This window comes from Callithrix jacchus, chromosome 9 (genome assembly GCF_049354715.1).
Source record: "Callithrix jacchus isolate 240 chromosome 9, calJac240_pri, whole genome shotgun sequence".
Classification (NCBI taxonomy): domain Eukaryota; kingdom Metazoa; phylum Chordata; class Mammalia; order Primates; family Cebidae; genus Callithrix; species Callithrix jacchus.
Window position 1 is genome coordinate 104,073,590 of NC_133510.1, and position 14,107 is coordinate 104,087,696.

Sequence of the window (14,107 nt, forward strand, 5' to 3'; positions counted from 1 at the left end):
TTCTCTAATGGTCAGATTGCCAAGACCGACTGATTTCCCTGAACACTCAAGTGGTAGCAGCCCCATGACTTCCAGACAGTGAATCTGATGGGAAAGAAAGAGCTCTCTCCCTTTCCCAAGTTAGCCGCTTCCTCTAGAGTCAAATCCCTTGGGTCTTTAATGGAGAGTAGGGATTCTCAGCATCAGCACTAATTGATGTTTTGGGCTGGATCACTCTGTGGTAGGGGCTGTCCTATGCATTGTACAATGTTTAGTAGCATCCCTGACCTCTACTCACTGAATACCACTTTCACTGTCCGCTTCTCCCCAGTAATGACAGTAAAAATATCTCCAAACAATGACAAATGTGGTCTGGGGTACAAAACTGGTCCCAGTTGGGAACCACGGACATAGAGGGCATTGTTGAACTGATTGTGCCAGTGACAGAAAGCAATACTGATAGAAGATGACCTGCTATTTTCTCCTTGACAAAAGCATAGGAGGATACATATATATATGCATGTCAAAAGTTTTTCTTTAAGTATGAACCAGTCACCTAGACGTGAACCTCAGTGTCGTTATTACTTGCCCCTTTATCTTACACCCCCTCCCAAGCCATTTCTTATAACAACCATTCCAACTTGTAAATATCCCTTCTGCCTTCTTATATTGATAAGACCAAAATATTTGCTTTAAGCTCCCAGTGTCTAGTTAGAATCAGCAAATCAGCATTTGTCATAGGTCTGCCATGTGTCAGCCACCCTGCTAATATGCACATTGATGTATTCCTCTTGGCCACTCTGAGAGAGAAGTTTGCTATTCTCATCTCACCGGTGAGGAAATAGAAGCACATATTTACACAGCTAAGTGGCAGAGTTCAGAATAACGAGCAGGTCTTCTGACTTGGTTAAATGATATTTTTATCTTATTGTTCAAATCTCATCAACGTTGACTTGAAATTTAATTTAATCACTGTCTGCTTGAAAATTTAATCACATTACTTGAAACTGGAGTACTGGCTTGCAAAAAAGAATCATATTAGGAACAATATATGCAAAGTCCCTGAACCATAGAATGTTAAAGGAAAAGGGCTCCCAGATGTCATTACATTGTGACCATCTTCAGGTCATCATTCTGTCATTTACCAAATATGTGTTGAAGGCTTACTCTGTGCTGGGGCCTCTGTACATCAGTCAAGATAGATAAGGTCCTTACCCTATGGAACTTACATTGTAATAAGGTAAACATCCAGTAAACAAGTCTAATACATAAATGAACAAACAAGATAATTACGGCTGTGTTAAGTGCTGGGAAGGAAATGAACAATGAGAGGAGAATGATTATGGGAGGGAGATCTTTTTACATCCAGTGATCAGGGAAGTTGTCTTTGATCTTGACGCCTCCCAAAACACTGGACATGTTGCTCTTCCTCGAAAAGTGTTAGTTCCTCTCCATAAGCACCTAGCACAGTACCTGGCACAGTGTAGGTCCTATACCCCTTGGTTGTATGAAAAGAGCATGATTCTTTTTTCTTTGTAGTCTTATAGGTCTAAAATCGTATAATACCTTGTTTCAGTTTCCTTTTGCTGCTGTAATAAATTACTACAAACTTAGTGGCCTCAAACAATACATTTATTATCTTATAGTTCTGGAGGTCAGAAGTCCTAAAATCAAGATCCTTCTCTCTGGAGTCTCCAGGAGAGAATCTGCTTTTTTGCCTTTTCTATCTTCTAAAGGCCACCTGCATTTCTTGGCTTGTAGCCACATCCTATCTCTTCAAAGCCAGCAGCATAGCATCTTCCAATCTCTTTCTCTGATTCTGACCTTCTTGCCTCCCTCTTCTGAAGACCCTTGTAATTTCATCAGGCCTACCCATGTACTCTAAGATAATGTCCGCATTTTAAGATCCTTGGCTTAACACATCAGTAAAATTCTTTCGGTGATAAAAGGTAACACATTAACGGGTTCTAGGAATTAGATCATCTTTGGGGGGTCATAATTCACCCTTTCACAGTTAGCAATAAATGTTAATTTTTTTCCATGCCCATTATATTTTACAGGTGAACAACCTGAAAAGCTAAATAAGTTGCTCAAAATCACATGCTTGGATATAGCTTTATACCTGGTCACCTCATCTAAGTAGATCATTTCTATTCTCTCTGTATCCAAACTTTGCTCTTTTCTTTAGCGAATTCACCACAACTTACATGTCTTTGTTTTGTTTTGTTACTGCCACAAGAGCAGGAAGCCAGGTCACTTAAATTCATCAAGGTGTACTCATCACACCGCTTTATCCCTGACACACAATGTGCACATCTCTAAAATGTTTTTGAATGAATGAATACTCTATTATGTGCTTGGATAAGAAGAACCCAATCTCTTGTGAATTATTTTGTGCAGTGACTTCTGACAGGTTGTAAACCCTCGGCCATTTTTAAAGCATCAAAAGGAAAAGTGAACTGCAATACTGGCCCATAATTCAAGTAGGTAAAAAAGAGGGACTCAACCCATACCTGGTATTATATTCTTTCCTCTGCTGGTGATGAACTTTCCTTTCTGGCATGCTATCAGGCACTCTACATTTGAACATGGTAGTCTGTATCTAAAACTGGGATATACAGTGCTTTGTATATTGACATGTTATTAACATCAGTCTTGTGAGAGAGCTTCTGAATGGCTCACTTCATTATTTAATTCAGTATTAGAGGAAGAAGAAAGGCCAAAATCTAACTGTATGCTTTGTTATTGCATTAGATTTTCTCTATTCTGACTTAGAGAAGTAACAAAGGAGGAAAAATTACACTTCTTACTGAACAGTGCAAGTGGCATGTTTATGGGTTCATTTAGCGAGCTGTAAAACACTTAAATGAAAAAATAAAATTTAATTTAATAGTATAGGTCATCGCCAACCCAGTAAATGATCTCTTAAAAGTCTTAGATCAAAGTACCTTATGCTAAACAACTATGTGAAGGAAAGCTCAACAAATATAACACCTCATGTTATCATGAAAGACAAATTATATTTACATTATGGAGGTACTTTGCTTTTTATTTTTTTTAATCTTGCCTAATGAATACACTGTTTGGTCAGACGTGTTTTACATCTGACATTCTTTTCTCTTAGGAAATAATATACCTGTAACTCAAGGTGTTATTAAAATGATGAGAAACTATGAACCCAAAGGGAGGTGTTTTCTCTTTTTGTATTGCTTTCAAGACACCAGATTTTTACCCTTATAACGTATTTACTTTGGTTCTAGTGGCCAAGGATGTCAATATTCTTTTTGATGAATTAGAAGCTGTCAGTAGTCCTTGCAAAGATGACGATTCTCTCCTTCACCCTGGAAACTTGACTAGTACTTCAGATGATGCCAGCAGATTGGAAGCCGGGGGAGAGGTAAGAGTATATAATTTCTTACAAATGTAATTCATGATCCAGGCAGGAACCTGTGAAGCATATTCCAATGGACTGTTTAAAGTTATAATCTCATTGAACTATAGGCTCTTGTAAAACAAAGAACAGGTTTTATATTCCTTTGACATCCCCCATGGGTTTAAGCATATTTCAAGGATCCTAAATCTACCTACACTCAAAACAAAGTTTCCATTTTTCTTAAACCCAACTTTATTTTTAAACCGCTCATCAGTTTAAGATAGCCTACATTCTTGAGTGTCTCCAAATGGTACAAAATGAACTTTACAGGGATGGACTTCCTTGTATAGATCCCCCAGCAGGTAGAATAGTGACCTAAAATGCACCAGCCATCAGGTTGACTGTGTTGTCTGAAGCCTCTCTGAGTTTCCTTTTGCCTCTGTAATCTGGAAACTTCATTGCAACTGTGAATAGACCTATCCAGTTGTGTACCATTTTGGAAAAATTAGTATTTTATTGGAGGCATTTTCCTTTGTTCAGGTTGTATCTCAATGGAGTTTATTATTTCCTTTGTACATGCACTGGGTGTAGGTAAATAGGCACACAGAGTAATTTATTTATTGCATATTCCTAATGTTTTTGATACTCCAGAGCTAGTTAACTGCTGAAAGGATGACACCTGGAATGGAGAAAATTGTTTACTCTTACCAAGCTTTGCAGACCTCTCCCCACAAATATCATACACTGTTATACATGTTTTTTGTTTGTTTGTTTCTTTTTAAGAAAAAACTTACTCTATTATCTGTTCAACAGATACTTTGGATACCATAATGTGGCATAATGAATGGACTTTGAAAGGGACCTCAGAAAGCAAATAGTCTCCTCCCTGTAACTTACAGATGAGGAAACAGTGTCAGAAATGTTAGGGCTTTGCCGAAGATGGCACAGCTCATTGTTCTGCTTGGAGCCAATACCCCTCCTGATGTCTTGGCTGAAGCCATTTCTGATTTCTGAAGGCAGATGCTTATATGTTGAATTCACAGGGCAGCCTTCTTGCTTGGAAAATAATCATTACTAAAGTGTTTATTTGGGTAGACTCCTGAGTGTCTCTTAATGCAAGAGCCAAAAAAAACTAGTCAGTGAGGATTGGTCATCAATTGAAAATGTCTACACCAAGACATGGTACATGGGCATTCCATTCCCCCTGCCTGAGATTTTTCTTTTGGTTAAGGTTTGTGCAAGGATGTGGTTTCTAGCAATGACCCTTTAGGTCTGGCATGTTTGCCTTCTTCATACTACCGTTGGAAAAGACAGAGTCTACCATTTTCACTTGGCTGGGTTTAAAGACACAATTTTGAAATCTATTAGGCTGGGAAATTTGGCTCCAGACCAAAGATCCCATGCTTGATGATATCTTTCAATATTGTATAGCAAGGCTGAAGAGCCTGGTTGAAAATTCAATCCACTCCTTTTGTTCTTTACTTTTTAATATTACTGCAAATTAATATTTGTAACTTCTATGTAAGTTACAAAGCATAATAATAAATGGACACCTGGAACCACCATCTGATTTATGAGCTAGAATGCTATTTTTCATGATACTGGCAACCTAATTGTAGATTACTAACACCAATTGTTTTTTAATGGACTGGAAAATTAGTATTAGAGTGTATGTAAATAGAAAAGGTAAATAATTATTTTATGAAACTTGTCTCATATTTTGTATATGTATATTTACATATGCACACAAAGATAAAATAAAATGGCTTTCTTGTTGTGGGTGAAAAAATTGAGAAACACTGAACTGAAATATTCCTAAAACCAATGAAGCTACTTTCAATCCCATACGTCTACCCTACCAGAGAGGTACCATCTTTCTGAATTTGTTTGTTTTTTATTTTCCTGCTTTAAAAACAGTTTTACCACATAATATTTGTAGTCTTAACAACTTACATTTAAAAGTACTTTATCTTATGCTTTATGAAAAATGATATCATATGGTACCAAGTCTTCTGACACTTGCTTTTTTACATCAGTGTTGTTTTTAAGATTCATTTTTATTGTTAGATGCAACTATAGTTTATTCATTTTCACTGCCATATAATATTCTAGTGAATGAAACTTCTGTAATTTATTTATCTATTTATTGTCTGTTTATGGACATTTGAATTGACTCCCACTTTAAACATTTTCCTACTATTATAAATAATGTTGCTATGAATATTCATATACATGTCTCCTACTTGCCTTATCAATAATTTCTCTAGGCTTATATGTTATGCAGATGTTCAGTTTTGCAAGATAATGTTAATGTATTTTCTAGAGTGAGCATATCAGTTTTCACTCTCATCACACCTGCAGAATATGCAAATCTTTAGTTACTTCACGTCCTTGGCTACACTTGGTATTTTTAGGTGTTTTATGTTTTACCCACTTACCTCAATGCTTCTTCCAATTTTTATTTTGTTTCCTCTTGTTTACATTTTTTACTAATGAATATGTAATTGAACACAATGAAAATAATTGTTCTTTAACATTACTCACTTGAACCTTGGTTTGATGAGTGACTTAAACTGGTCCCTTTCTCTTTGTGTACAGACAGTGCCAGAAAGAAACAAATTAAATGGACTTTACTTCAGAGATGGAAAGTGTCGAATTGACTACATCCTTGTGTACAGAAAATCTAACCCCCAGATTGAAAAGAGAGAAGTATTTGAAAGAAATATTAGAGCAGAAGGATTGCAAATGGAGAAAGAGGTAAATGGCTTGCTTGGATGAGAAAAAAATATATGTATCTATTCATATGAAGAGGCAATAAGAAATAAACAATTAGTCATAATGCTAACCAAACATTTCATTTGGTCAGAGTTTGCCAATCTTCAGAGTTTGGGGAATGTTCCAGCATTTAGACAGCACAGTTTGCTTTTGAGAGAATTTCAATGCCAAATGATTCCATGAAAATCAAAATATTCTATTCCAGTTAAATAGATTATTTCAAAGTGTGATTCCTTATCTAACTTCATACGTCTGCTGTTTCTCTGTATATGTAAATGGAGGGTTCTATTCGCATGGATGAAAGAAAACTTTGAGTAAAATGCAGTCACTCTCTCTAGAGGTTCTTTTTACGTTTTGGGAAATACCATCAGCTTGAGCATCCTTGTATACCAGAGGAAACTGCCTGGCCAATTTGGCCAAAAACAGCTGGAACTTAAAAATGTTTCCAGTTTTAAGAGATATTCGGGCTATTGTTTTCAGGTCCCCAAGCTCAAGAGTGACCTTACCAGTGTTTGGTTCTTCCCCTTCCCTCCTTCTCTGCATGGGGAGCTTCAAGGAAGAACTAAGTAAGGAGTGCATAAGAGGCCAGCTAGGCCTCTGATAGTAATCCACGATGGGCTTATGGTGTTCCCAGGAACCATAGGCACATTTGTAGAACTTGTCCTGTTAATGGAATCATGTAACTCTTCTCAGCTTCTCCCTAAACATTATGTAAAGCTTCTGGAGCTTTTCATAGTCAATAAGAAGAACATATTAGCAATTTAAGATGTTTACTTCTGATTCTGCTTCTCAAGGCTTTGGGGATAGATCTTTGAAGTCAGACATCCAGGGTTTTCTTTATATGGAACAGTTGCAGTTGTGCAAACTGCAAGTTGTGTCAAGGTATCAAATATGAGAAGCATAATATGCATATATGTGTTATCTGATCTTGGGACGTTTCAGATAAATGGGATTCTTTCAGATCTGTTCAGCTGACCTCAGCTCTTGAACGTTTCTAACACAGAAACAGCATTTTTCTGGAATGCCTCCAACAAGAGAATTGGAAAAATGGTGAGATGAATGTGGCCATAAGGAAACAGGTTCTTATTTTCAGGACAGTAGAACAAGCTTTCTCAAAGACCATCTTAATTAGAGGTTTTCTGGAGTAACAAACAGAATTAAAAATGTTGTTTCTTCCACCTTTGTGGAGTTACAGAAAATCTTTCCTATACAAACTGAGCATATATTCCTGTACAAACTGAGCAAATCTTGCTCTTTAAGTTCTAAACTGTCTTAGTAAGACAGTTGCATTTTTTTTCTTAACTTTAATAGCACATTCACATTTTTCTCCTTAATCATGCCTTCATCTTTTATTCTCATTCCTAAGTGGCAGAATTTTTATATGAAGAAATAAGAGATCTGAATTGCCACATAATCTAAAATAATGGAAGTCCTCCCTCTGACCCATTCTAACTCTGTCAAAATTCTGATTCCCATCAAAACTAGATTGCTTTGTTTAATTAATGAAAGATTTATATTTTAAGCTTCATAAGTATTCTCTACATGCCTAGGGCTTCTTCTGTATAGGTCGTTTCAATGTTATTTCATGATTTATTAGCTAGAACTCAAAAAGCCTAATGCCTTCCCAAACAGTACACATTGAAGTGATGGAAAATGTCTGTTGTGTATCCTAAAGCATCACCTGTACTGCAGTGTTCACCTACCAGAACTTGAAGAGGATCATTCTGCCTGTTGTACAGTGGTGCTGCACAGCACAGTGTTGAACATGCTGTGAAGGATGGACTGCTTGTACTATTTTGTCTATATACAAGATAATTTTGTTTGTTAGAATTTTTAAAAAATTGTTAACAGGTATTTGTTTTAATGTGTATTAGAAAAAAATAGTTGGAAAAAGGGAATTATCGCTATATGGCAAAACTTCATAAAAACTTATGTAAGCATCTCCCCTCTCCACACTTTCCCCCATATGTTCTCTGGGTATCACCTTCTGTATTTCTCCTTTCTTTCACAATCTTCTAAACACTACCAACAGCTAGGGTCTGCCTCTTTCTGGAACCTTCTTCACAAGTGGTCTCTCACGCTGCCTGCCTCCAGTCTTGGCCTGGCTTTGCATAAGTGGTGCAATTTGTCTCTAACGCAACCTCCCAGCTCGCTTTGCATTCTCATGACCTCAATCAGCTCACCAAGAAAAGGGCCTTTGCAGGTTCTCTTATAGATAAATTAATTTTCACTACCACAAATAATTAAAATATCCCTTTGCTGAACAATAAACAGTCCTTCCTCCTTTATTCTCTATAATAAGTGGCAGAATTTTTATATGAAATATCTATATTGTGTTTTAAATTCAGAAACCAATGGAAATAATTTTATTTAAATCAAATTTTTTAAAAACAGCTACAGCAGAAAGGCAAACAATTTTAACGGCTATTTCAGCTTCCAGGAGTTAATTCAACCTTTCATAGGACATAAAACAAAGAACTTAGTTGAGGGTGGAAAAGAAAAAACGCCCCAGGGACCCTTGTACATCTGAAACATTTGACACTAAGTACAGTTTATGAATTGTTAGTGTCTTCTTAATTAACTGTTGTCAGGATGTCCAACAGTTACGAAAAACATGTTTCACAGACAGAGGGTTATATTTCCAAATAGACAAAGACAGGCTTTCTAATTCAGTTTAACGTTCTTATCTCTTTAACATTGAATTTCAAGAAACACAACTAGGATAATCTTTAATTCATGATAAAGTGAGGACATAGTCAAGTTTGATGTTTCGTAAAACCTTTGCTCCAGGCTGGTTAACTGCTTGCTTTGGTATCCTGGGTCTTTAATATTCTGCAATTCAACTTTCATAATAGCCCAGAGAAAACAATTCCCAACAAAGTTCCCAAACAAAATATCATTGAACTCCAGGTGATTTACTTCTTAGTATCTATCTACTTAAAGTGATTCCTTTCTTAAAGGTAAGCTCATATTTACTAATTAATATTTTCCATTTTTGATTTTTTTCATTTTTAATTCTATACCCATTATTGATCTTTGGGTACCTATTTTGAAATCATTGTCATCAATGAGACATTTATATTTTCCTTTGTATAACTACTAAGAGGATGAGTTAACTTTGACTGACTTGGAATGTGTGAGTAGCAATTGTATTAATGGGACAATAGTGTTATGAAAAGGAAAAGGTGAAGGAACAAGGAAAATTGGGGTGAATAATGAAGTTGGGTGCTTCCCAGACTGTGGTTTTTATGCACTTTGACCTCTAGTAGCCACAGACTTGAATTTTGGTATAACCACTTACAAGCTGAGTGGTCATGAGTAATTTATCAGATTTTTATGGATCTCTGTTTCCATTTTTAATCATGAAGATGTCTCATTTACAATAAATGATGAAGATTAAGTGGGCCTATATATGTAAAAATGCGTAGTAGTTGAAATCTTTGTTTTTCTTAATCTTTACTTTTAAATTTCATATTTTATTTCCAGTATATTTATGGCAAGTGATATTTGTTTTTCATTAATGACTGATATAAAAGCTTTATGTAAAATGATTATTTTAAAAAGTGTGTTATTTAAAGAAATATATGAAACTAAGATATTTTAGATGATATTACAAATTTGACAAAATTGTGAAGTGGCCCAAGAAGGATGGCATTCTGTGTTACTTGGCGAGTCCGAATGGTGGACAGACTCTAAGGTCTGTGATGCCTGCTTCCTTTTTACAGTTTTGAATAATTCCTTCCCCCTGAGTTCAGATGGGACCTGTAGCTTATATTTAATCAATAGAATAGGGCCTTTGCCATCATACAATTTATGACAAATGTAATGGGATGTCACTCCTGTGATTATCTTATGATTTATAAGATAGCATCTCAACAGACTGGCATTAGAGACACTCTCCTTGCTGGCATTGAAGAAGTAAGCTGCCCTGCGTGAGACAGTCTATGAAGAGGGCCACATAGCAAAGAAAGGTGGGGTGGCCTCTAGGAGCTGGGAGTGACTCCCAGCTGACATCCAGCAACAAGAAGAGATCTTAGTCCTACAACCACAAGGAGATGAATTCTGCCAATAACTGGGAATCCTGGAATAGGTCTTTCTTCAGTTGAGCCACTGATGGGACTATAGCCCCAGGCAAGACCTATATCATAGCCTGGGTGAGACCCTAAAGCAGATAACTCAGCTCAGTGTGCCTGACTTCTGCCCTCTAGAAACTGTGAGATAATTAATCAGTATAGTTGTAAGCCTTCAAGTCTATAGTAATTTATTATGCAGCAACAGATAATTAGTACAGTGATTAAAAGTCTAGGGTCAGACATTCTGAGTGCTCATTTGGTTCTACCATTACAAGCTGTGTGCACTTGGAAAAGTTAACTTATTTGCAAAATGAGGCTAATAATGGGATTTATCTCATGGGTTATTTTAATTAAATGAGATCATTTATATTGAGTGCTTATCTCTGTGCCTTTTACATGGTAAGCATTTAGTAAAATACATTATTATCATTGTTACAGTTATCATAATAGCTAAATACATTGTGTTAACACTTTTCTTTAGAATCATTTTCTAAAGAATGTTTCTAAAGTTTTTAAGAAAACTTTTCATACAGTTTACAAATCCTTTGTAATGTAACCATTAGTAATAGCAACATTGGTGGGTCATATATTGTTACCGTGTATGCATTAATGAGATTATAATTTAATGCTCTTGGAAGAACTCAGGATGCATTTGGTAACAAGTTTAGCATGATCAGGGTTCAGACCTTTATTGGCTTGGAGAGGATTTGGTTTTGGATTTATCTGGGTATGAAGTTGTAGATCAATTCAGAGCTAAAAGACAAAAACAAACAAACAAAGAAAACAAAAGAAAAAAACTGTATTTGATTGGCCATCCCAGTGAAAACTTCAAAAAGATTTCCCCATTTAAAGAACTAGTCTCATGCAGATGGCTCTCTGCCCTTGTAGACTTCCTGCCCATATAACCCTAATTTAATCCCCATTTGTATACTTCAGCCACATCCAGCTTGTTACTATAGTTGCTCTCTCAGCATCCAGAACTCCAAGGATACAAGAATAACAAGAGTGTCCTCCTTTCCTTCAAAGCTGAAACCATGATAATGAGTGTCTCAAATAAATGAGTGTCAGGATTATGTGCACTGCCCAGATTTCTATCCTCTAGTGCTTTCTGGTCTGAAAAGAAAGAAAAGAAAGAAACTCAAACTTTTCTCCGCCTAATAATCTCCACTTTACTTCTCTCTATCTTCTTATATGTCACACACATGTGTTACTGAGGGTCTCAAGTTGAGGTGAAGAGAAAGGAGAATTTCGGATAGTCATAACCAAAGAATGAGGAAAGCAGATTTTCTTCTGCACTTCAGAGCCCTTGAGATTCCTTGAGTGTCTTTCAGGAGCTACCTATGTCAGTCCACAAATGCAGTGGCTTTTCTGTTAACTCGTGTCGTAGGTTGGAGTTTCTAGGCACAGTTAGAACTTCAGGTGAGAATTCTTCCTCAAGTTGATGGGTGGGGCAGTCTCAGGGGAAAGGGGAGTGAGAAGAGCAGAAGAGAAGAGCTAAGCCAAGAGTGTGGCCTCAGCTGGAGACTAACTTCACCCTAATACAGGGGAGCTTGGTAATCAGCATGTGCAGCACAGAGCTGGTCCACCTTTCAGACACAGACCCCCATGTCAGTCAGTCATTGGCTGAGGTCTGTGGAGGTGGTGGGAGGTAGGCACTGCCTGTTTGGCTGAGGGTCATTCTGGGCACTGTCAGCATACATTACCACTGATACCGAGTTAGTAGCAGAGATGCTGCCAAATCTGTGGTATTCAGACAGCCCTTTTTGAGATGCCAGCAATCATGAAATTCATAGGGTTCCTTGCAAGTGAAGAGAGAACAAGTACAAGTTGGCATTTATTCTGTTTTAATTTGTCAAGTTGTTCTAATTTTAAGATGCTGCGTCTAAAAGGTAAAGATTCCATGTTGCTAGATTCCTTACTTTGAAGGAAGACATACATGTGACCAAGAAGCATATTAAAAGCTCAACATTGCCAATCATTAGAGAAATGCAAACTAAGACCACAATGAGATACCATTTCACACCAGTCATGATGGCTATGATTAATACTAAAATGTCAAAAAATAACATATGTTGGTGAAGTTGTGGAGAAAAGGGAATGTTTAGACACTGTTGGTGGGAGTGTAAATTAATTTAACCATTGTGGAAAGCAGTGTGGAGATTCTTCAAAGAACTAAAAACAGAACTACGATTCAACCCAGCAATCCCATTACTGCATATATACCCAAAGGAATGTATATCATTCTACCATAGAGACACATGCGCATGTATGTTCATTGGAGCACTATTCATGATAGCAAAGACATGTAATCCACCTTGATGCTCATCAATGGTAAATTGGATAAAGAAAATATAGGACTTATACATCATCTAATACTATGCAGCTATAAAAAAGAACAAGGTCATGTTCTTTGTAGGGATGTGGATGGAGCTGGAGGCAATTATCCTTAGCAAACTTAATTCAGGAACAGAAAAACAAATATTGAATATTTTTACTTATAAATGAGAGCCAAACAATGAGAACAGATAGATACATGTCTCTTCTTTTTTGAGAGAGAGACTCTGTCTTGCTGGTTTTTACATTCCAAAGACTTATTTCAGTGCGTAGCTTGTGGAATCCTGAGTTTACTGAACTCAGATTTTACAGATTGTGAATAGCTGATTTTCACAGCTGAGTCTGGGTAACAACAGTCAGTTCATCGCCAGGGTTTTTCAACATTGATTCTATTGACATTTAGGGCTGGATAATTCTGTTGTAAAGGGCTATTCTGTGTGTGTGTACAGGCTATTTGGCAGCATCTCTAGCGTCTCCCCACTAGATGCCAGTAGCACCTCCTTTAAGTTATGATGACCAAATAGACCTCCAAGCATTGTCCCATGTCCTGGTGTGGTGGGAGGGAGGAATCAGCCCTAGCTGAGAATCCCTGAATTTGACCCTTGATCCAACATTATATGGTTTGTTGTAGTGTTAAGGAGATAGTTAGAGGAATTAAAGGCAGCTCTTCCATTCTTTCATCCATGTTGGACCAACTGATTTAAGCACTCTTAAATTAACATCAGACTCTTGAATTAGAAAAGAGACCTGTGTATTTGAGGGGATGAATAGGGCATGTGAAGACTGGCCTCTCAAGCCAGACAACTGGGATTTAGATCCACTTACTACTCACCACTTACTAAATGAATAACTGGGTAAAACTTTTTAATCTCTCTGTGCCTTAGTTTCTTTGTTTGTTAAATGGCAGATAATTCCAATCTCAAGGGTTACTCTGTGGATAAAATGAGTTAATAAATTACAACGTGCTTAGGAAAGAGTCTGGACATATTTAGGGCTTTAATACATGGCCGATGTTGGTATTGATGGTTTTGATAAAGAAGGGAGTGGCTTCAACCACTGGTCATCCTGTTGCTGAAGCTCAATCATTCAACCCTGTCACCTCTTGGACTGAGAGTTCTTGTGTGTCTAGGGAAACCTGAAGGGACCTGATAGATGGCAAGAGATATAATGATAAGTCCCACCTCACCTCATCACCAGGACTCTGTCCACCTACCACTGCTCCATATCAGTTTATAGAATCACGGCTGTATTCTTACTGGTTCATCTTGTTAGGGCAGTTTTATCAAATTGGTGATGGTTTCAAAAAAGATGCTCTTTCCCTCTTTCTCTCCCTTAGTCTTACTCTAATTTCTGAAACCACTTTAAATATCTAAGGGCTTTGTTATCATCTCAACTCATTTGCTTATTTAGGTAAAGAAAGTTTAATCAAATCATTTCTGTTGCCAGGTCAAGATGACCAGTACCAAGTTATCTTGACTTAGCAAAGGATTATTCCAAATTAACACATATTTCATATGACTCATGCTTATTACTTCAGCCAAAACAGACCAATTTTAAAGGAAAAATCACCCAT

General features: G+C 36.9%; 1 protein-coding gene across 10 annotated transcripts in view; it reads left to right on the forward strand.

Annotated features, from left to right (window-relative positions):
* Positions 1–14,107, forward strand: part of ANO4 (anoctamin 4) — a 423,664-nt gene that overhangs the window by 250,560 nt on the left and 158,997 nt on the right. For 9 of the 10 annotated variants that reach the window (XM_009004454.5, XM_009004455.5, XM_054238771.2 and 6 more), the window contains 2 exons: positions 3,240–3,376; positions 5,951–6,109. In XM_009004454.5, coding sequence (XP_009002702.5) covers positions 3,240–3,376; positions 5,951–6,109 — 296 coding nt within the window. Of the gene's footprint in view, positions 1–3,239; positions 3,377–5,950; positions 6,110–14,107 lie in introns of those variants that run through there. The other variant, XM_054238772.2, reaches the window with a different exon arrangement.